Below are 27,863 nucleotides of genomic sequence, written 5' to 3'. Positions count from 1 at the left end.
CTCGGTGCTTTTTAATGGGACAGTTCATTTTAGGTAATCGTTTATGCGGTTCTCCTCGGGGAATATTATAGCTTGCTCCCCGTTTGCGTGAGTAAAAAAAATGAAACAAAATAGAATATTAGACCAGCTGATAGCGTTGTCTAAGGTCACATGTCACATTGCGCAATGCTGACGTTGTGTATTTCCAGGTTTCCATAATGACGAAATCTCAGTCAAAAGAAGACCTTATTGGCTCCAAAGAGCAGCTGCGTGGAGATCGTAAATCATTCGTCTTACCGCCCGATTATGTGTTATCACCCACCGAAAAAAAGTTTCTGTTGCTCGCTGAGCGGGGAGACTGCGCGTCTGTTCAGAGGTATGTAAATTACGTCATAGAAATTATTGGAACAATCCCAAGAAAATGCTTGCCCTGGAATTTTTATTACACTGAATACGAAAGAAAATACTTTGATTCGAAGAAAATATCCATAATAAGTACTTGAATATTTTCTTTCTTACTATTAATTTTATAAATTAATTGTAAAAAAAACTTTACCATGAAATTGATCCTCGGAATGGTGCATTTTATCGGTATAGAATGTATTCTATTTTAATTTTGTTGTTATAAAATACAATGTTTAGTTGTATATTATAGATGCGTATAAGATGACATGGAATAATAATTATAATTAATATCGTGTATTATGAGGACACATTATAATAAAAGACAACGAACGAGACGATAACTTGAAGCGCTTGATTATATGTTAAATTATTTTTATACCATTATGTATGCTGTATTATTGGTATTTTTTTTTTACCTACGCATTAGTTTGATGTACTGTTTTACCACGCTAAGTTCTGAAATCGGGTAAAAACGATATCTATAATATTTTATGATGTAGGATATTGGACGAACACAAAGGTCAGCCGGATATACTCAACATCGACTGCACAGACCCTCTGAACAGATCGGCATTGATAACAGCCATCGAAAATGAAAACATGGATTTGATACAGTTGTTGCTCAAATCCGGGATCAAGGTTAAAGATGCATTGTTGCACGCTATCAAGGAAGAATACGTGGAAGCGGTGGAACTTTTACTGGAATGGGAGGAAAAGATACACGTCGTCGGAGATCCTTACGTGAGTTTGAGTACAACTTAAGATACACACACGCACACATCATCATCATCATCATCATCATCTAAGTATATTATATTATGTGTTTACAGTCTTGGGAAGCAGTGGAATCGTCGGCTTCGACGTTTACGCCCGACATAACGCCACTGACACTTGCAGCTCACATGAACAACTATGAAATATTAAAGATCCTTTTGGACAGAGGTGCTACATTGCCCATGCCACACGACGTCAGGTATGTTCGTCCTACACAAATTACAATATGATATATGTTTTTCGCAAACGTTTTATATTCATTAGTTAAAATTAAATTATATGACGCGAGTCATGGACGCCAAAAAACGCTCGTAGAATAGAATTAATTAATGGGTAGTATTATGCAAATGGGTTGATGCATAGTAAGTATGCATGGAAACGACTATACTGCTACAGAGCGGCCACCTACGCTTCCACAAAGTAACTGGCAATAGGTTTTTTTTTAAGTTTGATATTTATACATAAAATGTTACAATATTTTATATTTATTGAGACTATGGTAGAGTTAATTTAAGTGTTAAATAATGTTGAACCAAAGACAGTAAAGTAATTTGTTGGTTGTGAAATGTGTAATTATTTTTGACATTAAATGTTTAAGAACAACCCAAATAGTATATAAAATATAAATTATATACATTGAAAAACTAAATCATTATGATTTATATACGTTTAAAATTGAATACAATATTAGATTAAATGTGACGAGCACTCATACGGGTTCGCAGATTTCAGTCACGTCGTATTAATTTTGTATTTTACAAACGGAGTTAATCGAAGGGGGAAACCTGGTTAAAAAACCAAATAATTTTCTGGCTTTTAGTTGAAGAAAATAAGTGTACAAATGTCGAATAGTATTGACAATTAGTGTTGAGTAAAGAGTAGCCTCAGAACTCAATAAAATGCAATAATGAAAAAAAGCATTTTCAACACAATATTTTTTTCTAAGTTTTAGCTGGTTTGAATTCTAAACTCACCTATACTAAAATGATATACTATAGGTATTTGTAAAAATTCATAAATGTACCCTTAGGGGGGGGGGGGGCTATTAATCAGATGACATTTTTTAAAAATATTTTTGTTTTTCTAAAAAATATGTTTTTACAAAATATTTAGGATTATGTTAGGTTAGACAAATGCTATTTAAGTGGTTCAAAAACCATTAATGTTCTAAAGCCGATCTTAATGAATTATACTCATAAATTGCCATTTAGTGGTCGGCAATAAGTTCATCAAGCTATATATACCTAAGTATAAAGTGGCATACTTTTGTTATATTCTTATAAGACACGGAAATTATTATTGCATATGGCCATTGCCGCAAATAGGGCTGGGTAGATTGGGGAGAAGGAGACTTAAGCCCCCTCCCCCCAAATTTCGTATGTTGTCGCAAAGAGTTCCTCAAATGTTAAACATGGGTATGGTCGAATTGCACTTATTTTAATCGAATTGCACTTGGGTTTAAAAAAGGTAATGGTCGATCTGCACTCGGGTAAAAAACAGGTAGTGGTCGAACTGCACTTGGGCTCAAAAAAATATTTTAATAAAATTATCATGCATTTGAAGAGCTTTTTTCTTTGCTGAATTTGAAATCATTCTCCGAGGTAAATTAAGTGGTTCTTCATGAATATGTATCAATTCAGACCGAAAAATTACTCTAGAAAATTCATCTAGATAGGTATAGTTTTGAAAGACAACCACGATAGGTACCACACCATTTAACACCATCATTTGCATATTTTTCTTTCTAAAATGTATAATTTTGATACACGATTAAGTCACGGCCTCGTTCACTTTTAATAATTTTTAAACTGTTCATATTTACACAGCGACGTAAAAGTGTGTAATAATTGTATTTTGCATAGGTCTACATAGATACATAATACACGCCATACGGTATACAATAAAAGTATTAATCTTATATGCATTATCTAAATGGCATGAACTAATATAATATAATGCTATTAAATAAGTACACCGTAGCGTTCTTTTCGATTCACAATATTTTTAACGGGTTTTCCATTTTAATTTTTTTTTTTTTGAACGAGTGCAGTTCGACCACTACCTGTTTTTTACCTGAGTGCAGTTCGACCATTACCTTTTTTCAATCCAAGTGCAATTCGACCATTCATTTGTAGGTAATAAGTGCAATTCGACTATCCCGTTAAACATTATTACTTCGACCTCAGGAAATTATTCTAATGCATAAATTATGTTGTCATTAGGATTAGATATACCTAAATACGTGTATACATAGAAGAAATATCAAACTAAGATTGTCTGAATTTATTATTTCAGGTGTGGCTGTGATGAGTGTATCATGTCAAACACACATGATTCACTTCGTCACTCGCATTCCAGAATAAACGCATACAAAGCGCTTACGTCTCCATCCCTAATAGCCCTATCGTCAAGAGATCCACTGTTGACCGCTTTCGAATTAAGTTGGGAGCTTCGCCGACTTAGCACCATGGAATCTGAATTCAGGAATGAATATAATGTGAGTATACTAATTGGCTGTTTCTAGCTATAATGTATAGATAATAGGTTTGTATAGGTATCCACAATTATACACGTTAATTTATGTACTTATTATATTATTCAATAACGTGTATGTACATAGGAAATGAGAAATACTGTTCAGACATTTGCTACGTCACTGTTGGATCACGTGAGGACGTCTTACGAACTGGAAATTATGTTGAACCATAATCCTAAAGGTGATCCGTGGGAACCGGGCGAGAGACTGACCCTGGAACGTTTAAAATTGGCTATCAAATACAAGCAGAAAGCGGTAATATTATTGACGGAAATTATTATTTTAACAATAAATTATAATAAAATAATAATATAAATACTATACTATCCGTTTTAGAATTATCTTAATATAATAACTATATAAATTAAAATTAGTTTCCATGTTTGATTCTGAGTAATTTTTACAAAAAAAAAACAGTAAACATACTGTCCTAGAAAAACTTGTAAGCACGTCACACCCCGCAAGCATTAAAAATGTTATTAAGAGCTTAGGTTGAAAATAAAAATAACAAACATGTATAAAAATTACCACTGGCTGTGTATTATATAGAATAATGATGATGTACATTTCTGCAGAATTAATTACAAAGATTTTTCAACAACATCAACTTATAATTCATATTATTATTATTAGTTAAAACAAGGATATTTTTCTTTTGTTGTTTAATCTAAAATAGGTACTGATGTTATTACCTACATTAAAAACACAATAGCATATTGATTGCAAGTTGCAACAGTTTCCTCTAATAACAGACTAGGTATACAAATTGCATGCAATAATACATAACTATTTGTTTATTAATATTATCGATAAGAAATATAAATAGCTGTCGCCAAATGTCTGTACCCGTATGCAATCGCCTACGTGCATACTGCGTACGTAATGAACGTCATGTACTATAGGTCTATAGCTATTAGATATAAATATAACGGACAAAAGCGCGAGGCGGCCGTAGTGTTGCGGATTAATCCTAATAAACTTAGAAGAAAATATACAAAATATAATATTAATACAATCAAACATTTTTTTATAAACATATTAAACTATTAATATAAAAAAAATATTTTTTCAATTTGTGAAGTGTATGCTGTGCATACACAGCATACGCACACGCTACGCCACTGAATAACTGCACTTAAGAATTATTAAAATTATAACAAATTGATAGGTCATATTTACTACTAAATATAATTGTAATGTCGACTGTAATATTATTTAATTTTATTATTGATCCTACAATTTTATATACGAATTTACTTGATAAATACCTATATTTATAATGTAAACAACAAAGTTATAATGAAAAACTACTAATTATTGTTGAATTAAAACATAAATCATTAATCAAAAACAAAATCAACTACACTAAGCTGGGCCTGTTTTGAAACAAAAAGATATACAAAATGATTTATAAAATTGTAAGTATTAAATATATGACTAAGATTAAGTAATATTACTATGATACTGTTAAAAGGACGATCTTCCTATTTTTTAGCGATTTGATATAGGCTATTTGAATGGCATTTTGACAAATATTATTAGACTCTAAATCTTAAGACATGATTTAAATACTAAATAAAAGTAACTTAAATACAAGTGGGCCCATATTAGTATCATTGTTATTGGTGTTGTTGCTAATTACAAAATTATAAAGAAAAACGGTTTAGTTTGAAAAATAATACTACCTCGAAAATATGCTACCGTAATAGTTAAAACTAAATTTATACATAAATAGGAGAGCATTTTCTATGTCATAGTTTTTGTTATTATTTTTACATCGTTATTATTAAAAAAAGTTATTATTGTTTTAACATCCATTATTTTGATGTTTTTCAAACTTACATTGTTTCTTTACAAATGATTTCAAATGATTTAAACGATTGACAATCAAATATTGAAAAATTATTTCTGTACCCATCAGTTCTCAGTATCAAATATGTGGTTTCTCAATACTACGATTTCTACTATACTACAATTTTTTCTTATAAAACAATTATAAAAAAAAATAAATATCATGTATGATACATAAATCGATTATAATTTTATATTCTGAATGTATTGATTTTACAATGATTATTACGAGTGTGTTTTTTTTTTTATTTGTGTCTATATACACGAAAAGTAGTAAAAAAAATTCTTTGGTTTTCAACTTTGAGTGTAATTTCTGATACTTAATTTTAACTAGTTAGTACTATTGAAATGTTATTAAAAACTCTATGTATTATTCGAAAGCATCCAAAAAACAAAAAAAAATCAGAAAAGAGGGGAATGTTTACACGAAATTAATTTTCTACAAGATCAATTTGTTTTTTGTTTGCAAAATTCACCAAAAACACGAACATTTGAAAACTATTTTGTGTTGGAAATTCATAAAAAATTGTTTTGTAATATCTAAGATTTGAAGATGTAATACAATATTCCTTATAAATTTTCCCTCTTTTCAAGAAAAAAAAAAGTTTACTGGAAAGGCAGATTAATTTTTTATGAATGTAATTCATTCCCCAGCCAAGTGTCACCAATGGGTGATTTCTTAATTCAAGATATTCATGTTACTAATATAATATCATATATACTTATTGTGCTATGTTGTATAGATTGTGTATTTCAAATTGTGAAATAAAAAAAAAATGAATGTAAATTTAACACATCCATTACAATAACCCACTCGATGCCAACTGAATATCAGAATAGTACCCACTTTCCCACTTTTTATATACATACCTATTACCTATAATGAAGACTTTAAATTCTAAAAATTAGAAATAGCTTATCAATAGTGGTATAAACTTAAGATTTTAAATCTCATAATACCTTATTCTTGTCAGTTTATGAACAAAAACTTTTTTTTTTTTATTGAATATTCTTGAAAAATTAAACAGGCCTGTTCCTATTATAAGCATAATACGGGTGTACCTTAATGTGCTCATTTTATATCTTACAATATATACTGTATTACTAATTATACAATATGTGCACAATGCGTTCCCCAATAAAGTAATAAGTAGTAGGTAACTATAATAAGTAGTAGGTAACTATAATAAGTGGGTAGGTATTATGTTTAATAACATAAATAATTTTCTGCTTGTGATTATTGCGCAAAATAAATTTTAATATTATATACACAATAACACTGTTTCATCAGTATAAAAGGATTCTTCGAATTACAACTCAAAATCATAAATCATATGACATACTATAATATTGTAACGTTTTTAGTATAAATCAAATGCAACACATTTTAATGTACTAAACATTTTACGTCTGTATTTTTTTAATATATAGTTTGTAGCTCATCCAAACGTTCAACAATTGTTAGCCGCCATCTGGTACGACGGTTTACCTGGTTTTCGTCGGAAGAGTATGGTCGGACAAATGATCGAAGTTGGGAAACTTGGTGCAATGTTCGCGATGTACGGTTCAATGTACATGTTAAATCCAGATTCAAAAATGGGCCAGCTGATGAAGAAACCGTTTATAAAATTCGTCTGCCATTCGTCTTCGTACGCATTTTTTCTGAGTATGTCAAAGTATTTAATATGTAGTTATACAGCTTACTAAAGTTAGAAATAATACTGTAATATATTGGTATTTCTATGTGCCTATATATAAAAAGTAAACATTTAAATATTTGTTTTTCACAAAGGTATAGGACAATATAGTTTGTAATACATGTTTTGAAAAACTTTTAATAATTTTCACATATTTTGGTGATGTGTGTACGATGCACGTGCTAGATAAAGCAAGAAAAGTAGAAAACAATACAGAAAACAATAGTTAAAGTTAAAAAATGTGCCATAGTATGGCGCAGTTGCTAATCGCAATCATTTAAGATTGCTGAAGCTACCGGATGTATGATCACCCTGGTTTTTAGCAACAAAATATGGCACACATATATAATACCACGTGTAACCTACCAGCTCAAAAACCTTTATACAAAAATATACAAAAAAACCCTTACAGTACTACCCCACACCCAAAGGCCAATATTGCCACGGGTTCCCATAAATAATAATATAAAAGTTTAAAATGTGTCAAACACACATACGGACAATTTTTAAGTTCTTTAAAAACAAAAAAAATGTATTAAATTGCATATGTAATAAAAAATTAGCTTTTCTTTAAAAATAATCTTTAAAGTTGAAATAAAAATAACTATTTTCCCCCCAAAATATAATATAATTTTATGATTCACAAAGTTCCCGTTATTTTAAAAATAATATAGGTCGTTCCACTTAGTCGCACCATTTAGTGTTGTCTTTAAATTTGGATACACTGAATACATATTGTATATAATATTCAAATATATAAAGAATTCAGGCATTCTCCTTACAGCTGTATCCATTTTGCACTAATTTTAATATGTTTATATTATTCTCTATAATACAGCGTTACTAGCATTAGCATCGCAAAGAGCCGAGTTTTTAGCCCTGGAATGGATTGACACCGATTGGACGAAATCGATACTAGAGGAAATGACTAGAAAAGAAAGAGGATCTATACCCGGCCCCATAGAATGTGGTATCATATTGTACATCATAAGTGAGTTTATTATCATTTCATATTTATCATGTTTGTAAATGATAAACATATTATAATAGTTACAGTTTTTTGTATACAGCTTTATATACTTATACGCTTAATAGAGTATAGACACATACCTATACTATTAATATTGAAAACCTTCTAAAAAGTCAACGGTAGAGAAATAATAATATAATTACCCAAGGACGTGTATAAAATATAGCCATATACATGTACTTGGAATAAAGGCAAAATATTTTAGTGATCAAACTTTTGGATGGATGTAAATGTGAAGTTATATGCTTGTGCAAAATATATACCGTTAAAATGTGCGTAAAATGTGTGTGCTGCAGGTTTAATATGGCGAGAAGCGCACTCTCTGTATTCGGACGGTCTGGTGGACTATGCAGCTGACTTATGGAACATAGTAGACTTCATAACCAACGTATTTTATATGGTGTGGATAAGTTTGCGGTTTTCATCCTGGTACATTGTTCAAGTAAGTTTGACTGTTAATTTACTACAAGCGAGCTCAGGGAAAGTTAGGTGGGTGGGTAGGTACCTATATAGGTTTTTAAATTTTTTAAATGTGCAAAATACTTTGACCTGGAAAATTATTGTTACCATGTATCTCTACGGATATATAGGCTATAATGGTTTTCCCGATTTGTTGGAAAAAATAAAAACTTTATGCGAGTATAGAATTTCAAGTTTATCTATATTTATTCTTACTACTTATTCCATCATGGCATTATAATATTATATGTATATTTGTCCTGAAGCTAAACATATGTAAGTATCACGGCGCAGTCATACAAATCGTATTAAAGTTTTAAAACGTCAACGAATAAATTCGTATTTTTGAAGTATATAATAACGAAACCGTAAAAATTCCACCCTGGGAATACGCGTTAGGGCAATATATAAACATGTCTAAAACAGAAAACAAAAAGCTTTCTTTCCTCATCTGCACTCATTACGAAGCCACCGTAAATGCGTTGGGTAGGTAAAAATGAAATAAAAAACAATTCTTGGCTTTTTAAAAGTATATAGTTGTTTTAGTGCATAATTTTTGAAATTTGTAAATTAGTTTTTTTTTAACTCATCAGGTCTTCAAGTCAAGTCACTTTGGATTATTCAACAATATTTACCCATTTTATTTTGTTGACAAAAATTAAAATATTTGCAGACTTGTAGGCAATGCAGTTAATGGCAAAAAAAGGTTGCCCAGTGTTCAATTTTTCGATTTTTAATAATTTACATTTTTATTCAATTTTATAATTTATACGAAAATATATTTATATAATTTATATTTGTTTGAGTAGGTACGCTTACCTACAAATTATGTTAATTAATCATCTTTGCAACACGCTTTTTACAGATCACTTAATTATACAATACCTAGGTATTTTATTTGTAATTTATTTTAATTTAATATACCCAGTGATCAGTGGTCATATTATTATTATTATTATTATAATAGGTTAACTACAAAGCTACTAACTGTCCTACTGGAATATTTTTTTTTTTTTTGTTCTACCAACTTAAAATAATTACACTAAAATCATGTTATTAGAGGAAACAATTGCTAAACAAGTGGGAATATTTTATGAAATAAAAATGAGGTAGGTGCCTAAGAATCATAAATCCGAATTATGAACAAAAATATAAGTATACCAACCCAATACAAAATGTAATTTCTTGTCTGTTAGGTAGTTTTGATACCTGATGCACGGTTATCGATTTAAAAATATAAACACAATATATTGCATAAAAACTTACCATTTACCTCTATATTTTTAATTTTAACTAAAAAAACTATGTAAGGTGTCTACCACGGTTTAAGATAGTAATTAGTAGCCATGGTACATTATTGTTCTATAGTGGTAGTAGTGGTACCATACTACCTACCTAACTATAAATTAATTATAGTCTTAACAAGGTGCCTATAATTGTAATTTTTGACTGTCAGTAGACAGTAACCTCGATAGGCGCTTGATGTAATGTCGTAAGTCAAAAGTATGAAAATTATGAATTATGATTATACATTATATTATTACTATTAACATTTCACGTATTGCGTGGACTTGAGTCCCATCGATTTTTTAGATCATATTATTAAAGTCTATATCGTGAATTCAATGGTGCACAATTTAGTCAGCACAGTGCCCCAGCCCACAATTTTATTGGACACTAACCGTGGCTGTCAAGACGTAAAGTGGGTAAAATGTATAGTTTATAAACCTTAAAATGGCTCAATACCTACCTTATAAATTAATTTATGATGAATGTCTCAAAGTGGTGAGAACCGACTAGTGATTATTGATAATAGGATCAAGGTGGATCACTGAATCGATTAATCCACACTTTGGACCAGAATATCAAGGACCTATTTTAATCCGTTGATTGTGATATTGTGGACATGTAGTTGTAATAAGTAATGAATCACAATTCACAAATCTCAATATCGGATATTTTAATAAATGATTAAAAACGAAATGTTATCATTTACCCATGTTATCATTATTTTAAGGTTATGTTTACGTTAATAAATGATAAAAACGAAGCGGCTAACAAAACATTAAATAATATTACCTGAATTATTTCATCGTCCGTTGACGATTGAGTTACTAGTTACAACTCATAATTTATAAATTATTTTGTTTATTATTTCAAAGAAACATTCGTTATTTAAATTTTCTCGATAATTGTATTATCAATTAATTGAAGTCACTATAAGTATGTGTTATTAAATTATATTTTATCTTTTGTTGCGTACGGCGCGTAAACGTCTGTACCGATGTTAGTAATTCACTAGTCAACGAAGTTTTGTTTCATTGACCATAATGTTTTCGCTGTGCAAACAAACTCGTATACCAACTTGCGTGGAGCATGCTGTTTATTGTTATTTCTTCAATCGTGTGGAGAAATGTTTAGTGGTGGCCGGTGTCAACATTCTACGGGTTTATCGATTGGTACCAACCGATACGACATGTCAACCACCTAAAACCAAATTTGAATGTCTCGCCCAATACACGTTGTTTGGTAATATCATGTGTCTGCAATCCGTGACATTGTGTCCGAGTTCACCAGATGCTTTATTACTTAGCTTCTCTGAGGCCAAGTTCAGTTTGGTTGAGTATGATCGGGACACACACAGTCTACGTACATTGTCGTTGCATTATTTCGAAGACGATAAATTTAAAAATGGCCATACTCAACATTGGAGTCCACCATTGATTAGAGTAGATCCAGATGGTCGGTGTGTAGTCGGTTTAGTTTATGGCAGTTATTTTGTTGTTCTTCCATTTGGCCGTACAATTGATGACAATGCTAAAGGTGCTCAAGTTATGCCTAGCTATACAATACCAATATCTACAATAGATCCCAAAATGAATAATATTATGGACTTTGATTTTTTACATGGATACTATGAACCAACTTTACTTATTCTCTATGAGCCAGTTAAAACTTTTGCTGGACGTATAGCAGTAAGGAAAGATACATGTGCTATGGTAAGTTTTATAAAATAATTACATGTAATTATAACATTGATAGCATTTAAAAAAATATTTTACAGGTGGCTATTTCACTAAATATTCAACAGCACGTCCATCCAGTAATTTGGTCTTTGGATTCACTTCCGTATGATTGTCAAAAAGTGATTGCTGTATCTCGTCCAATAGGCGGTGTTCTGATTATGGCTGTTAATTCACTAATCTACCTCAACCAAAGTGTACCTCCATTTGGCGTTGCTCTTAATTCCATAGCTAAAACACTAACTAATTTTCCTTTGGGACAGCAAGAAGACATTAATCTTGTTTTGGATCGTGCTACTGCCACATTCATATCAAGCGATAAGCTTGTGACATCTTTATGTAATGGTGATCTCTATGTGATCACACTGTATGCAGATAGCATGCGTGCAGTAAGAAGTTTTCATTTTGAAAAATGTGCTTCTAGTGTTTTAACTACATGTATAACAGTATGTTTGGACTCGTATTTATTTCTTGGGTCTAGACTAGGAAATTCATTACTTTTGAGATATTATGCCCGGTCTCAGAGCAATGATGACGAACCCACCATAAAGCGTAAAAAAACTGACGAAACTGATGAAGATCTCGTTGAATTAGAAGTATATGGCAGTGAAGTACAGACATCAATTTGTTTAGAAAGTTATAGTTTTGAAGTGTGCGATAGTATTATAAATATAGGACCATGTAGTCAAGCATCTATAGGAGAGCCAGCTTATATATCAGACGAGTTTAGTAGTGATGAACACGATGTAGAGTTATTATGTACATCTGGTCATGGCAAAAATGGAGCACTTAGTGTACTTCATCGTTCCATTAAACCTCAATTAGTCACTACTTTTCATTTAGATGGTTACAAAGATATGTGGACTGTTAATGGTGAAAATGATTTCCATACATTTATGATATTAACAAACGTAGACTCAACTTTAATTCTTCAAACTGGACAAGAAATTAATGAATTGGATTCGTCAGGTTATGCTACACGTGAGCATACAGTATTTGTATGTAACATGAGTAAATTTGTTATACAAGTCTTAAGGTATTCTGTAAGATTGCTTAATGGTTCTGAACAATTGCAAAGTGTCTCCTTGGATTTTGGTTCTCCGATAATACACGGATCAAGTTGTAATCCCTACGCTGTTTTGCTGACTGAAGATGGACAAATAATAGTTCTAACTGTGAAATCAACAGGAAGGATTTTACTCATGCGACCTACTAACTTTGAACAAATACCACAGACAAAGACTCTGGCTGTTTACCGTGATGTAAGTGGCTTATTTTCAAGCACTATGCCTCAAGCTGAGATTCCTTTGGCAGGTCCAAAATTACAGCATGAACATTTTGTTAGTGATTCTGTAGAAGACGAAGAAGATATGTTGTATGGTGATGCCAGAGATCCTTCCTCTAGAGAAATACCTCATAATTCAGTTTCTAACAAAAACACAATGTGGTGGTTAAAGTTCTTAGAACAACCAACACCGACATATTGGGTTGTTTTAACCCGAGACAATGGATATATGGAAATTTACACCTTACCTGATTTTAAAATAAAATATCGAGCAGCCAACGTTGATGAATCTCCTATGATCCTTAAAGACAGTTTAGAAGAAGGTTGTTATTTTCCTAAAAAAACTGAAATAATAAAAGAAATTTTGATAGTACCATTAGGATATCAAGACAAACGACCTATTATGTTTGTTAGATTAGATAATGAGGTAATTAGATATTTAAATATATTTATTTATTGTTTTTTAAAATTAATATTAAATTCTTACAGGTGGTTATTTATGGTATACATCGACACCCGGAAGGTACATTAAAGATGCGTTTTCATAAAATGACTTCATTGCTAACTTTTCAATCAAGATCGGGTAACCCCCTGGAAGGGACCTCATTGCTTCGTTATTTCAGTAAAGTAGCTGGTCACAACGGTGTTTTTATCTGTGGACAAAATCCTCATTTAATTTTACTCACTGTACGAGGCGAATTACGGTGTCATCCATTACATATAGATGGACCAATTATGTGTTTTGCTCCTTTTCATAATGTTAATTGTTCACAAGGTTTTCTGTACTTCAATTCTGAACACAAGTTAAGAATTTCTATTTTGCCCACACATTTATCATATGATGAACCGTGGCCATTAAGAAAGGTATATATTATTCCTAAATAAAAAAAAAGAAAAATGTTATGTGAATCCATCAATCTGTAAATGTATAAATGGTTGAAAGAATTATTTTTCATGATAAATTCTTAATATTGCAATTCAACATCATTATTCATTTGTATTAAATGAAATATGCATAATATCTTACATTAACCACTTTTATTCAACATTAATAATTATATTTATTTAAATTTATTAAAGAAAATAATGTTCTTTCAAAGTGTACATAAAATGTGGGATATAAGATAATTATTCTTTAAAGTTTTATTAAGAGGAAATGTTTCATATACTTATTGCTTTTTAGCTGTACACTTAACTATTACTTCAGGATAAGTGAAATATATTAAAATTACAATGTAGTTTATGCAATATCTGTGCACAGACATGTGTTATTTTGTTTAAATAATTGAATAATAAGTATAAATATTTTAATAGCTTCCAATGAGAAAGACTTATTACAGTTTCCAAAGCAGTATCTGCAAATATTTTTCTGTCAGTTAATATTAAAATATTTTATTTAAATTAGATTTCCATTTTATTAAATCAACCATAATTACACAAAAAAATACAGTGGAGCGTCGATTATCCGCACTAATTGGGACTGAAGGGGGTGCAAATAATCTATTTTTGCGGATAATCAAACAACCATTGAAAATTATTTAGGTTCAAACGAACCAACTAAATTTAAGATTGCAACGTACAAACATATTATCTACATTGGAGTGAGCCTTAGTAGATAATAAAATAACCTCGTATTTCATAATATAACTTAATAATATATATAACATAACATTATATTTAATAGTATATGATAAAAGGAACATAACGAATGATAAAACTAAGTTAAATTAAACTAAAAATAAATTTGTACACAAAACTTTTGTAGTGCGGATAATTGACGCTCCACTGTACTAATTATTATATATACTGTGTATTAAATAAATTGTTTAGTTGTGATTTTATAATGTTAAATATGTAGTATATGTGCTTCCGCATGAAAGACAGTAAAAAAAATTGTTAACTATAGAGTCCATCAATAAAATTAACAGTTTTTGAATCATAATAGTATAATAGCTTAAAACACAAAAGTAATTTCATTATCATTTTATCACAAAATATAATTTAAAAAATCTGTAAAAAGAAAGAATTTAAATTAAATAAACAAATGTTGTTATCTTTGTAATGAAAAAAAATCTTACCCATTTATACATTCACAGAAAAGCTATGAGCTGTTTAAGAATTACAAAAAATTTAGTTTACTCTGTAGGGTATATAGTTTGCAAGATAATTTAATTATGAATTTCATTCATTGTGATTATTACTGATAATTATTTTTATTTAGGTTCCACTTCGTAAAACACCACATTTTATAGCTTACCACTTGGAAACCAAAACTTATTGTGTGGTGACTTCTTCATCTGAACTTTCTGCTGCATATTATCGATTCAACGGTGAAGACAAAGAACTAACTACTGAAGAACGTGATCCTCTGTTTCCGCTACCCAGTCATGAAGTGTTTACGTTGGAGCTGTTTTCCCCTGCGTCTTGGGAACCGATACCAGATACAAGCATTGAGACTGAAGATTGGGAACATATTACTTGTTTGAAAAATGTGGCCTTGGCATATGAGGGAGCCCGGAGTGGTCTCAAGGGTTATATAGCAATGGGTACAAATTATAGTTATTCTGAAGACATCACTAGTAGAGGGCGTATATTTTTATTTGATATTATTGATGTCGTCCCAGAACCTGGTAAACCGTTGACAAAAAATAAAATAAAAATGATTTATGCTAAAGAACAAAAAGGTCCTGTAACAGCTATTACTCATGTAGTTGGATTTCTGGTGACTGCTGTGGGCCAGAAAATTTATATTTGGCAGCTCAAAGATAATGATTTAATTGGTATAGCATTTATAGACACTGAAGTCTATGTCCATCAGATGTTAAGCATTAAAAGTTTAATATTAGTTGCTGATCTCTTCAAATCCATTACACTACTGCGATTTCAGGAAGAATACCGTACATTGTCTTTAGTATGTCGTGATTCCAAACCATTGGAGGTATTTGATATTAATTTTCTTATTGACAATGCTGAACTTGGTTTCTTGGCTTCGGATAGAGATCAAAATTTGCTTCTCTACCTTTACCAGCCAATGGCTCGTGAAAGTTATGGTGGCCAACATTTAATTCGCCGTGGTGATTTTAATATAGGGTCCAATGTAAATTCATTCTTTAGACTTCGTTGTAAACAATCCACATTGGCATCTGAACGACGAGAGGCTATTGGCTCTGATAAACGACATGTGACTATGTACACCACCTTGGATGGTTCTATTGGGTATATTGTACCAATACATGAGAAAAACTACAGAAGGCTGTTAACATTACAAAACATGTTGGTGCGGAATATAACACATCTAGCTGGATTAAACCCAAAAGCTTATCGCAGTTTTAAAGCAACTGCTCCTGAGAGAATGAATCAGGCTAGGAGGATAATTGATGGTGAACTCGTATGGATGTATGTGACATGTATGAATGCTAGACAGCGTAATGAAATTGCCAACAAAGTTGGTGTTAAGACAATAGAGTTGTTACAAGACATATATGAACTAGACCGGACCACTTGGCATTTTTAATGTCTAAATGTTTGTTTAAATTCGTTCCTAATGTCTAACTGCAGCATAAAAACAGTTTTTTGTAGACAAAGTTGATTATTAACTTTGTGTCTTAAATCGGGGTGTTATAAAAAAAAAAAAACTATCACTGGATTTTTATTTTTACGATAGGTATACTATACCTAGAAATGTATTTTGTCACTGGCATGAAATAAATCACTAATATATTATTATTATTATGTGTAAATATTGTTATGTATTAAGTCTAGTTTTGTATAAAAAAAAGAAAACTTTTAAAATATTTTTATTTGTGCATGTACATTTGTATAAATGTTTTTTTCTACTTAAAAATTGTATTCCTTGTGTACTATTTTTGGACAGGCAGATTTTGTTTATGATTGTCTTGTGTCTTGAGATAATTTCTTGTAACCAGTTAAACAATTATTATTTTATTGATCATTGTATATTTAAGATTATAGTATATAGTTTATTTAACGCCTATATAAAGACCTATGCCTAGTGTTGTAATATTTAAAAGTGCTCCCTGTTTAGGGGATACAATTTTTGGGGTGTCAAGAGACTTAGTGCCTTCATGAGGTAAATCAATGTGTTGTTATACAAGACATTAATTTTAGTAGTGATTACAAAATCATAAATAGTAGGTAGCCAGTATGTAACATTTTGTTGTAATACTAATCTACAAGGAAGGTACCTAACCTATATTTTATTGCTTAATATAAAAATGTTTAGTTTTTTATTGTTAGATGTTAATCAACAAAATAAGATAATTTCTTACCCTACAGCTTATACAAAATATTTATTAGGTCTTCTGGATAGGAAATGAAAAATGAGACAAGTATCTACTAAATATAGCATAAATAAATAAAATATGTGATATATTTAAGTACAATATTCTGCAACAGTTCCTGGTTCCTACAACTTCCTGAGCGTTCTTTAACTACAATTTTAGATCTTAATATTATACTGTCATAGATTAAATATGACTATTGTGTGTATTTCATAATTAATTATTAAAACTGAACATAAAATTAATTTCATTAATCAAATATGTAGTAAATAATAATGAACTTAAAATATTATTTTAGTTAATCTCCTAAACTATAAAATAATATTTACAGTATCTAATATGATCTAGAAATAATAAAGGCCCATAAACCACTATTATATTTTAATATTTTATTTGCCCATAGACCTTTATACTAAAAGTAGGTAGATAACAATTTATTACTAGGTAATAAATATACCTTCTATTAGTAAGAGGCCTATTTATTATTTAGGTATAAGACCTAACCTACTTAAAGTGATTTGCAAAGCATTCTCACTCCTCTACAACAGGTAATGATTTATTCAAATTCTTATATTTATTTTGAACTACCTACCTGCTTGAGGTCGATAAAAACTTGTTTTTCTAATGAGAACTTCCCTTTTTTAATTAACAAATTACCCTTTTTTATTGTAAGTTCTTAAATGGATAATTTTTTTTGAGAATGTTGATACAATTCGAACAAGTAATTTCCCAGTTATTCATATGTTTATTCAGTTATTCTAACGATAACAGTTCTTAAAGATGTTTTTAGAATAGTATAAAAGGATAAAATATATGTTATATTGGATCTAGCATTTATTATACTTGGTCCATTTCTATAAACTATAAATATTAGTAGATTTATATTAATTAACATTTTAAATCTCAGAAAAAAAATTTGAATAGCTCAAAAACTAGGTAGGTATTTCTTCGAATTTCTGATGTGACATTTTCAGAAAAATTATACGTACGGTAAATAATTACTGAAGTACCTATACCCAGCTAGCACTTTGACAGTAGTTACTGGTTGTAATGTATTTCAAATAAAAGTTAAGAACGGTAGTAGGTACCTACCTAACTACCATGGTTATGAGCTCGGATTTAGTGGTACAACGATAGTGACGAATCAAGGATTTTTTTATCTAGTGTGCTACTTGGATAGTTATAACTATTAACTTATAATCCTTAGATTATTCCTATTCAGCTGGTAACTCCTTATTATGTATAACTTCTCCAAATTTAATCTATTCGCGGTAGTACAGTCTACAATTAACATGTTTAGCAATAGGTATACTTACATGATAACTATATCAACTGCAGATATCTAAAAAATTTTAAATAAAAAAAGTTCTGTACCTACCATCCTATGCGAAACGAAGCTGGCGCCATAGACAATAATAAAGCTCCCGCAAGCACCTTCGCCCCCTCCTAAATCCGACTTGTTTATCTTGTAACTATACGATTTAGGTACATATTAAAAGTAAAATATAAGCCATTAACAATTTCTTACAGTATACCTATTTGGTATACTGTACCTTGCTACGAAGTACGAAGTATCTATGGTTATTCGTTTTGCTTAACTTTTTTTGTTTTTCCCGTAGCCTTTGAAAAGTTCTGTGAATTTTCAATTTGAATCTCTTGAAATTAATAGCTAAGTTCAATTTAGGTATTATCAGAAATCGCCATTAAAGTTGAAAATCAAAACAATAGACAAAAATCACACATCATTGCTTAAATCAATTATCAATAGGTACCTACATACATTCATCACTATCCGCTCAGAATTAAACATTTTTAAGGCTGAAATGTTGGTTTTTCAAACACTCAATTTGTTTTCAAAAATGAAGTCTGGTTGCAGTTTTGGAAATAGATTTTATATTTTTACGGTTCGCTTGACATCGATTATGGACTTTTGATAATTGATACACAATCAATGTCAACCATTTGTATTAAGCAGTAGGTGGGTGTATTAAATATTATAATATACTATAATTAGGTACCTATATAATAATGTCATCATTAAAAAAAAAAAAACATATTAACAATTAAAAAAATAATATCTTGTTATATCTGGGTAGTCTACAATAGCTTATTTGCTATTGCATTTTGGTAGTACTTATAGGTAGGTACTTATTACCTGCTGAATAGTTAATTTGCCTTTTCTGTGGACACAAGAAGAAATAAGAATGTTAGCTGGTACAGAAGTGGTTTTGCTTAAACGTTTTAGATTTAAACTGTCGAATTACTTTCTTAGTTTAATTGTAATGTTCTTTTTCAAGGTTAGGGCACTAAGTTTGTGCATGCGGACTAATAATGTTCCATAACTTTAGGAATTAGATGGTATTCGAGGACTAATATAAATAACGTCTTCATTTCAATATTGATATAATCCTCTGACGGACGACGCTTAGGGTTTTATACAATGCTAAGTCTTATTATCACATATTTATACACGCATAATAATAGGCATAATGCTTACCTACTACCTACCCGTCTACTTAGGTTTCTTAACAGTAAATTGTGTATGTCTTGTGCCTAATATGGTTTGTTTGGTCGTTTAGAGAGAATACAGTGAAGGATATGATCCTTGGTTGCCGCGGGAAGACTGGGACAAATTCGACCCACACTTGGTGTCCGAGGGAGCGTTCGCAGCCGCCATGATATTCAGGTACCTACAAACGTAAAATATTTAATAATTTGTGTTTTCACCTTGCGAAGGATATACAATATTATTAATTATTATGAAAATAATATTTATGTTTGAAAATTAAGCAGTCACTTATAATAGCTATAATACACACTTAAGACTTAAACATTTTAGGCCTAAGCATCTTAGATCTAAACATGAACTTAGCTGTGGTTTTGGAGAATCTCAAAAAATCGTAAAAATTATTCAAAAATGTCCACCAAATTTTTGGATAAAATTTAGATTGAATACATACGTACCTATGCCACTAAATTTAAGAACGTCATAGACGGAATTATAAAGATAACCGATAAAAAATTCAAGTATTGCCTAATCAGAGTGCCTACATGCTAAAAAAACTAATATTATATTTGTTTGAATTAAGTATTAATTATGAAATTATAACAAAAATTAAATTTATTTTATTTGTCTATCGTAAAATCCGATAAAATAATAATTGGGCCGAAAAATTAAAAATTGAAAACACCTTTTTCGGAGTTGATATGAAATATAGTTTTTTCAATAAATTTAATGGCTTGGTAGGTAAGAATGAAATGTTTTGACATTTTTAAAATACTTAGAGAATGTGTAACACATTGTAGTTCAGCCCTACTGATGAGTGATGAGATCGAAAAGCGTTATTCGCGTGATGCGTGAGCCCTCATAAAATCGTATCTACCCATATAATATAATAATAATAATGAATAAGCCAATATATTATATTATGTACTTCCCAAAGATGGGTTAGCTATAATCCATATGGCTTCTGAGATTACACTAATATTTCGTTGACGTTTTATAGTTTCTTAAAGCTCGTGCATATATTCAGCGTGAACCCTCACCTGGGACCACTTCAGATATCGCTGGGTCGTATGATTATCGACATCATAAAATTCTTTTTCATCTACACACTGGTGCTTTGCGCTTTCGGATGCGGTAATATTTAATATATTAAACTTGGTATTTACTTAATTACGGTGAATTATTGATTGACGAAACGTTCTATATTCAAGGGGATGTCAGCGCAATATTTGTTTTTTCTCTCAGACCAACGCGGAACATAGATAAAACGATTTCACCTAAAATTATTTTTGTGATTTTAGAGTAATCTTGGGGTAGAATAAACTATTACAAAAAATTAAAGATGATAATATTTTCGAAAGCATTATTTTTTATTATTATTTGACTTTCAAAATCAAAAATGTTCTAATTTTAAATGATGTCAACATTGTGTTGATACAATATTTAGAAAAATTGATAAGTCTAACCCCCAAAAAAATTATTCTCTATCATCTTTGTAATGATTGATTTTACTCAAAAATTACTCAAAAACATGAAAAAAAATTATTCTGCTTGCTCAAATGTGTTTTGTCTATGTTGTTATATCGTGCATCAGCCAGAGAGAAAAAAAACAGTGAGCTGACATCCTCTTAATAATTGTATTATTTTATATAGACTGTAATAATATTAAAGTTTAATCAATTATCTATGAAGAGAGCTGATACTCTGGTTTTTATTTTTTACTTCGTCCGTGTTAGGTTTAAATCAGTTGCTTTGGTATTACGCGGACTTGGAGTCGAAAAAATGTTACCACGACAACAGTGACATAGCTGATTTCGAAAGAGAAGAAAAGGCCTGTTCGACGTGGAGGCGATTTGCCAAGTTTGTACCTTACACTATTTGTTTGGCATGAGAGTATAAATTAATGTATATTAATATATTTAAGTACCCCAATGATATCAATCAATTTAAATCCGCAAATTTCTTACTGCCTATTACAATGAGTAAAATTTTGTAGTTTGTGGATAATGTGTATAATATAATAATATAAGCAAATAGAGATTTTTATTGATGAGTCTTATAAGATATGATTATTTAGGCATAATAGCTGTTGTTTATGTCAGTAGCTTATAATTTATATCAGTGGTTTTCAACATGGGGGTTGCGAATGATGGTTTGGGGTTCTCAAAAAATTATGAACAAAATAGTTTTTCATATAAAAGTTAATTGTGTTTATTTTTTCGGCACGATGACATGCCGAATATAGTATTTATTTGTGATTGTGTAATATTACAAATAGATAATGAAGGTACCTACCTAAAATATGAAATATTCGTCATATCTATAATACTATTACAGTGAAGTTTTGAAAATGTTAAGCTAGATCATTTTTAATGTATGGTTAAAGTACAAAATCATAAATTTATAAAATTTAAAAGTCCTAACTATAGATAACCTCGGTTAGATAACTCGGTTGTACAGTAGGCCTTAGAATTCGAGTGTGTACCTCGTCATTGAGTAGGTCATTGAAATAGATGTGTTAAATTTGAATTCAATGAAAAATCATTGCATATAAAAATAATTCTGAGTTTAGGAAATGATTTGTCAGCTTAAATTACTATGTATTAGCATATTTTTAAATATTATTGCTATAAAAATAATTTATTTTTCTAATCGTAATATTAAACCTACTGGCTCAATTAATTTTTGCCGGAAATTTAAAATTCCTACAAATAGCTGAAATTGAGTCTAAATATTTTAAAAACTTCATTAAGAATAGAAAATGATTATTTAAGTAACAAAAGAATATTTCAAGTTTCTAAGTCTATACTTTTAAGTCACAACAAACAACCTAAATATCGTTATTTTATGCGTGAATATCTAACGCTCATAAGTCATAACTCATAAGTAATATTATTTTATTTTATGGAATAAGCTTTTTTTTTTTATTCCAGTAATAAGTAGTAATAAACTAATAACTTATGAGGATATATTAAATTTTCAATTTGTTTCACAGTAGTATATTTTTCAAAAGTAACAATAACTTGATCTAATTTTCTATCAGAAAACCTCCCTCAATGTATTGAGGATCGAAGGATTTTTCTACTATCGTGTATAGGTTTGAACTAAAAAGTAAAGACATCATTATAAAACACATTTTTAACGCATTAAATGTTTCGCTCAGTCTATGCTATAGAAATAGTGAAAGAAACAATTGTTCAGGTTGCTCTGCTAGTTTTTGGGAATTTTATAAAAATGAGTGATGTAAAGTTTCTCATTAACACATATTTTGTGTAACATATTATTTTATTAATTCAATCAAATTATTAGAGAAATCTGCACCATATAAGTCCATATTTGATATTATCTACGCCATGTAGGTACCTTTTTTTTTTATTCCTTTTGAAACCGGGAACGGGTGGGAACTGTTTAGCACAATACTGTCACCCAACGCCATGTAGGTTCCTAAGATTATGCATTATACACACCTAGATAGGTAATTTACTTACTACTTAGGCTAGTGACGCCTAGTGTACTCTATGCTATATTTGTAAACAAATATAAATGTTTAAAAATGCACACTTGAATACCTCTTACCAACTTGAATTGATTAACGATTATAAATATGTTATTATGACATAACAAAATACCATTCACCGTTGCATCTAACGGAAACATTAAATAAGGTTCCTTCTTACTATCCCTTTTGGTGTCTATTAGAAATTCTTAAATATAACTCGATAGTACGTATGCATACAAATGTTAAATAAGTATTTTTTGTGTGCTATTTGTGCAATTATATTTATAACGTTACTCAATGTTGAAACTCTGTCGCTTTCCACAGTATATTCGAAACATCTCAGTCTCTATTTTGGGCTGGTTTTGGACTTGTCGATTTGACAGCGTTTGACCTAACCGGAATTAAGAGCTTCACTAGATTTTGGGGTCTATTGCTGTTTGGATCGTACTCAGTAATCAACATAATCGTTTTGCTAAACATGCTTATCGCTATGATGTCCAATTCGTATCAGATAATTTCGGTAAGTCTCGGAATTCAATTTATTTGCATCTACACAAATAATATTTTTTTTTATCTTGAAGGAACGGTCCGACATGGAATGGAAGTTTGCTCGTAGTTCGTTGTGGATTTCGTACTTCGAGGACGGAGACACCGTACCGGCTCCTTTCAATCTGTTTCCTTCTCTGAAAAATGTCAAACGCATGATAGGCCTCGATAAGGAAAAGCGGACATCCGGGTCAATGATTGTAATGATGCTCAAAAAAATTGTATTGCATTATCTACTAATAGTGGTTTAATTGTATTCGATTGCAGTTTAAGTCCAGGGAAAAAGCGTCAGCCCGGCATGATATTGTTATGCGGTTATTGGTGAGACGCTATGTGACCGCGGAACAACGCAAGAGCGAAGAATTTGGAATAACTGAAGACGATGTGATGGAAATACGACAAGATATATCGTCCATGAAGTTCGAGATGATCGATATATTCAAGCAAAATGGATATAAGACACCCAAAAAAGAACACGATTCTAATGTCGGTAAGAATAAATCGTTTATTCACAAAAACAATTCTAACTTAAAATTATTTAATTCTGAGCTAGAAACGGTTAAAATACATGTTAGGGCGAATGTACTATATTATATAGATATTTACATCGGTAATTTTCTCGGTCCGAATATTTTAACAACTTCGAAAACCTACAAAGTCTTAATTGGTCCTTCCATAAAATATATTATTATGGTGACCAATATGAATAATATATATCAGATCAATTATATTTATTTTTTTTTGTTACTACAATTTATTATTATTATTATTATTATAAAAACTTCAGTCGTTCATACATTTATGGAATCATTAATAATATAGTGAATAATTTAATGTTGAATAATATTATAAGGTATTCCTATATAATAATATATAATATTATATTGATTTTTTAATAGATATTATTTTAATATTAACAGAGAATATATTTTTTTTATAATATATAGTACCTAAATTGAAACTTTCACACGTTAGAACAGTTTTGTTCACTTACCTGTTTTTCTGAAAGCCGGGCTATGTTTGAAAATAGTAGGTACATTACATATTTTTTGCTTGGCCCGGTGAAATGTGCTTACCGACTGTGCACGTTTGTAGTTTAAGTGTACAATAGATTAACTATATTAACTTTACCTGCGCCCACATAATAATTATGTACTCGAATTTAATGTGAGTGTCATTTGTTTGTTATACAGCCCAAGGAAAGAAAGGCCGGGTGATGGAACGTCGATTGCTCAAAGACTTCCAGATCGGTTTGGTGGAGGGACTGATACAGGATGCGATAGCGTCCAACGAAAAGGGGCCAAAGGACGTGTTCAGCAAGATCGCAAAGGCCATTGGCCGGCGGACCAGCCAGGGCAGCAAGAAGAAGGACTGGAACGCGGTGGTGAGGCAGAAGAGTCTGGCCAGGGACCCGATCGGCAGCACGGCCGAGGGCACAGAACGGCGACACAGGCAGAGCGTGCGCCGGTATATCCTGGACCACCAGAAGGACAGTCTGATGTCGATGGACGCCGAGCGTCTGGTCGAGTACAATCCGCTGTTGGCCGAAATCGCACCAGCGGCCCGTGTGGCGTACGCCAATTTCAAGATACCGAAAATCAAACAGGAGTACGAGGAGAACACGATGGGACAGGACGAGGTGTTCGATAACGCGCCCACGGTGGACGTTGTGGACGAAACGAAAAAGAGCTCGATCGCCCGGCCGAGACCGAAGAGTGCGAGGCAATCACCTGTTGCCGGTGCGTTGCCGTACCCATCGACCAGCACTGACAAACAGCCAACCGATTCCGGGTCGACCAAGTCAGCCGACGCGAGTCAACAGCAAGTCAGACCGATCCAGAAAACAAAGACCACGGAACTTAAAGACAGTGCACCGGCGTCTGTCGGGGGTGACGCCGTCAAGGTTAGTCCGGGCGTGTTAAAAAAAGGACCGTCACAAACGAAACCGGAACCGGGTGCGTCCGGAGAAGTAGCAAAGGACGCCGACGGTAAATCTCAACCGTCTGGTTCGGGAGGCAAAAGTCCAAAAGAGACAGAAAAAAAGCACGAAGGATCCAAGAAAAGAGACACAGGTAGTACAAGCGACGCCGATAAAGCAAAGGATGCAGATAAAGCATCGGACATGGATACGTCCAAAGACGCAGATAAATCAAAAGATGCGAATAAATCTAAAGATGCTGGTAAATCAAAAGACGCTGGTAAATCGGAAGACGCTGGTAAATCGGAAGACGCTGGTAAATCAGAAGAAAAAGATAAAGGTGTCAAACACTTGAAACCAGAATCTCCGAAACGGTCGGCGAGTCCAAAGAAACCAGGTGGTAAATCAAAAGTCACAGGAGAAATTTTGACTGGTTGGTTGTGAGGACTGCGATCACTCCCTTTCTAGTGATGATAAATTAATACATATTTGACCAGAAAATATTAAATTGGTTTATGTGCTCTTCTAAACATAATTTACAATTGAAAAATCTACAAAATGTAAGTTCATTAAACGAGGATGTCTAAGCCTATAAATATATTTTGCTGTCAACTGAAATACATTTGTATTTGTGTCTAAAACTTGAAAAATATTCTATTGAAATAAAACTTTAAAGTTATAGATAATAAAAGGTTTTTACATTTTCCGAGTAGTGATTATTGTTTTTTTTCTATTAAGCTTTTATAATCAATTACTATGACAGCTCGACAACTATTCAATTACACGAATATTTTTTTTTATAACTGATTGTCAAAAATTGTATTTTTTATTTGTGGTAATGAATATGGAATTTTATAATATACGCCACTGTATACTTTTTTTTTTTACCGAGTTGAGAATTCGATCTCATACTTGTTAACATATTCATGACTAAAACAGTGATTTTTAAAATGTTGACTTTATTTAATTGTTTATTTTTTCATACATATATTACTCGATAAAAGATTAAAGAATTAAGAATTAATCTGGGGCTGATCGATCAGTTGACGTTCTTTGTTTTAGATCACAGTTTTCAAATAGATCGGTGTGTAGAATATGTAGGTAGTGTCCAGGTGTTCTCTTCAAATGTATTAATTTTGTTTTTAATTTAGTAGTTATTGCTTATGAAAGTTGTTAGTGTTTTTTTATTATTCATCACGACAAAATAATATATGCCATCATTTTAACTCAGTTGTCATACACTATTCTTAAAGTTTATGTTCCCTATTTTACAAAGATTTATGTGTTTTTATTTTTTGTTAGATTTCAACTTTAGGTACAGTAAAAATGCTTCGATTCTCAACTTTGAGGGTAGTATCTGGTAGAAAATTAGATTTGATTGGTACATTGGTCAAAAGTAAAAACTTCTCAGTCATTTTCAACGTTATTTGGAAGGACGAAAAAAAAATTTTGTAGAACTGAAATTTTTATGACAATATATAAAATATCGCATAATTTTAAATCAGTAAATATTCATGACATATTCTTCTCCTACACCATTAGTCATTACATACTTATTTATTTAAAACATCTATACTATGAGATGTTTGTGAGTTATTATTATTTTAGTATATTTATGAAACAATTTTAATTATTGTCATTGAAGATGTTTATGTCTATATTGACTACCTTCGGTACTACCTGAAATATAATCAACATTCTCGATTCCGATGAGTAACATAGGTAAGTACTTAACTTTGAGTATATTTACATAATTCATTTTTAAAAAATGTGTTACCTCATCGTAGGATTTAGATGAGTTGATGGGTGTGAGAAAATGGATCTTTTAACGATAACAAGATTTTTTGACAATATCTTGTTCAGCAAAATTAATTTGAAATTTAAAGATGTGACCAAGTTATTAGCACTAATTGATATGGTCTTGTTTGAATAATTTATGTACCTATGTCCGGATATCCTATTTAGAGTTTGAACTTAAGTGTTTTGAGAGTGTACATTTAATATTATCAATGTAGTATATAAATGGAAAAAATACACAAAAACAATAAGTGGAT

The 27,863-nt window shown here is 31.0% G+C and overlaps 2 protein-coding genes across 3 annotated transcripts; both read left to right on the top strand.

The window, feature by feature from the left end:
- The first annotated feature begins 4 nt into the window (after nt 1–4).
- Nucleotides 5–27,039, top strand: LOC111038006 (transient receptor potential protein). Of its 2 annotated transcripts, XM_022320914.1 has the most exons (16): nt 5–87; nt 189–355; nt 885–1,125; nt 1,215–1,357; nt 3,454–3,655; nt 3,779–3,949; nt 6,977–7,211; nt 8,081–8,233; nt 8,569–8,714; nt 19,920–20,026; nt 20,847–20,980; nt 21,583–21,706; nt 23,670–23,865; nt 23,927–24,091; nt 24,159–24,381; nt 25,085–26,253. In XM_022320914.1, the coding sequence occupies exons 2-16, from the start codon at nt 198–200 to the stop codon at nt 26,251–26,253; spliced, it is 3,567 nt and encodes a 1,188-aa protein (XP_022176606.1). In that variant the 5' UTR covers nt 5–87; nt 189–197. The 2 variants fall into 2 exon arrangements, with proteins under 2 accessions (XP_022176606.1, XP_022176607.1); XM_022320915.1 differs by lacking the exon at nt 5–87 and having other exon boundaries at nt 198–355; nt 25,085–27,039.
- Nucleotides 10,790–17,420, top strand: LOC111038005 (cleavage and polyadenylation specificity factor subunit 1). The gene is made up of 4 exons (XM_022320912.1): nt 10,790–11,730; nt 11,796–13,466; nt 13,529–13,903; nt 15,261–17,420. The coding sequence occupies exons 1-4, from the start codon at nt 11,062–11,064 to the stop codon at nt 16,551–16,553; spliced, it is 4,008 nt and encodes a 1,335-aa protein (XP_022176604.1). The 5' UTR covers nt 10,790–11,061; the 3' UTR covers nt 16,554–17,420.
- Nucleotides 27,040–27,863: the final 824 nt, after the last annotated feature.

The sequence above is a fragment of the Myzus persicae genome, unplaced genomic scaffold, assembly GCF_001856785.1.
Source record: "Myzus persicae strain clone G006 unplaced genomic scaffold, MPER_G0061.0, whole genome shotgun sequence".
NCBI classification, from domain to species: Eukaryota; Metazoa; Arthropoda; class Insecta; order Hemiptera; family Aphididae; genus Myzus; species Myzus persicae.
Note: the sequence above shows the minus strand (reverse complement) of the source record. Positions and strands in the feature narration are given on the sequence as shown.

Coding starts and splice junctions, on each gene's coding strand:
- LOC111038005 (XM_022320912.1), top strand. CDS start 11,062: ATGTTTTCGCTGTGCAAACAAACTCGTATACCAACTTGCGTGGAGCAT. Junction 11,731..11,795: donor GGAAAGATACATGTGCTATG/GTAAGTTTTATA, acceptor AATATTTTACAG/GTGGCTATTTCACTAAATAT. Junction 13,904..15,260: donor AACCGTGGCCATTAAGAAAG/GTATATATTATT, acceptor ATTTTTATTTAG/GTTCCACTTCGTAAAACACC.
- LOC111038006 (XM_022320915.1), top strand. CDS start 198: ATGACGAAATCTCAGTCAAAAGAAGACCTTATTGGCTCCAAAGAGCAG. Junction 1,358..3,453: donor CCCATGCCACACGACGTCAG/GTATGTTCGTCC, acceptor TTATTATTTCAG/GTGTGGCTGTGATGAGTGTA. Junction 3,656..3,778: donor AATTCAGGAATGAATATAAT/GTGAGTATACTA, acceptor GTATGTACATAG/GAAATGAGAAATACTGTTCA.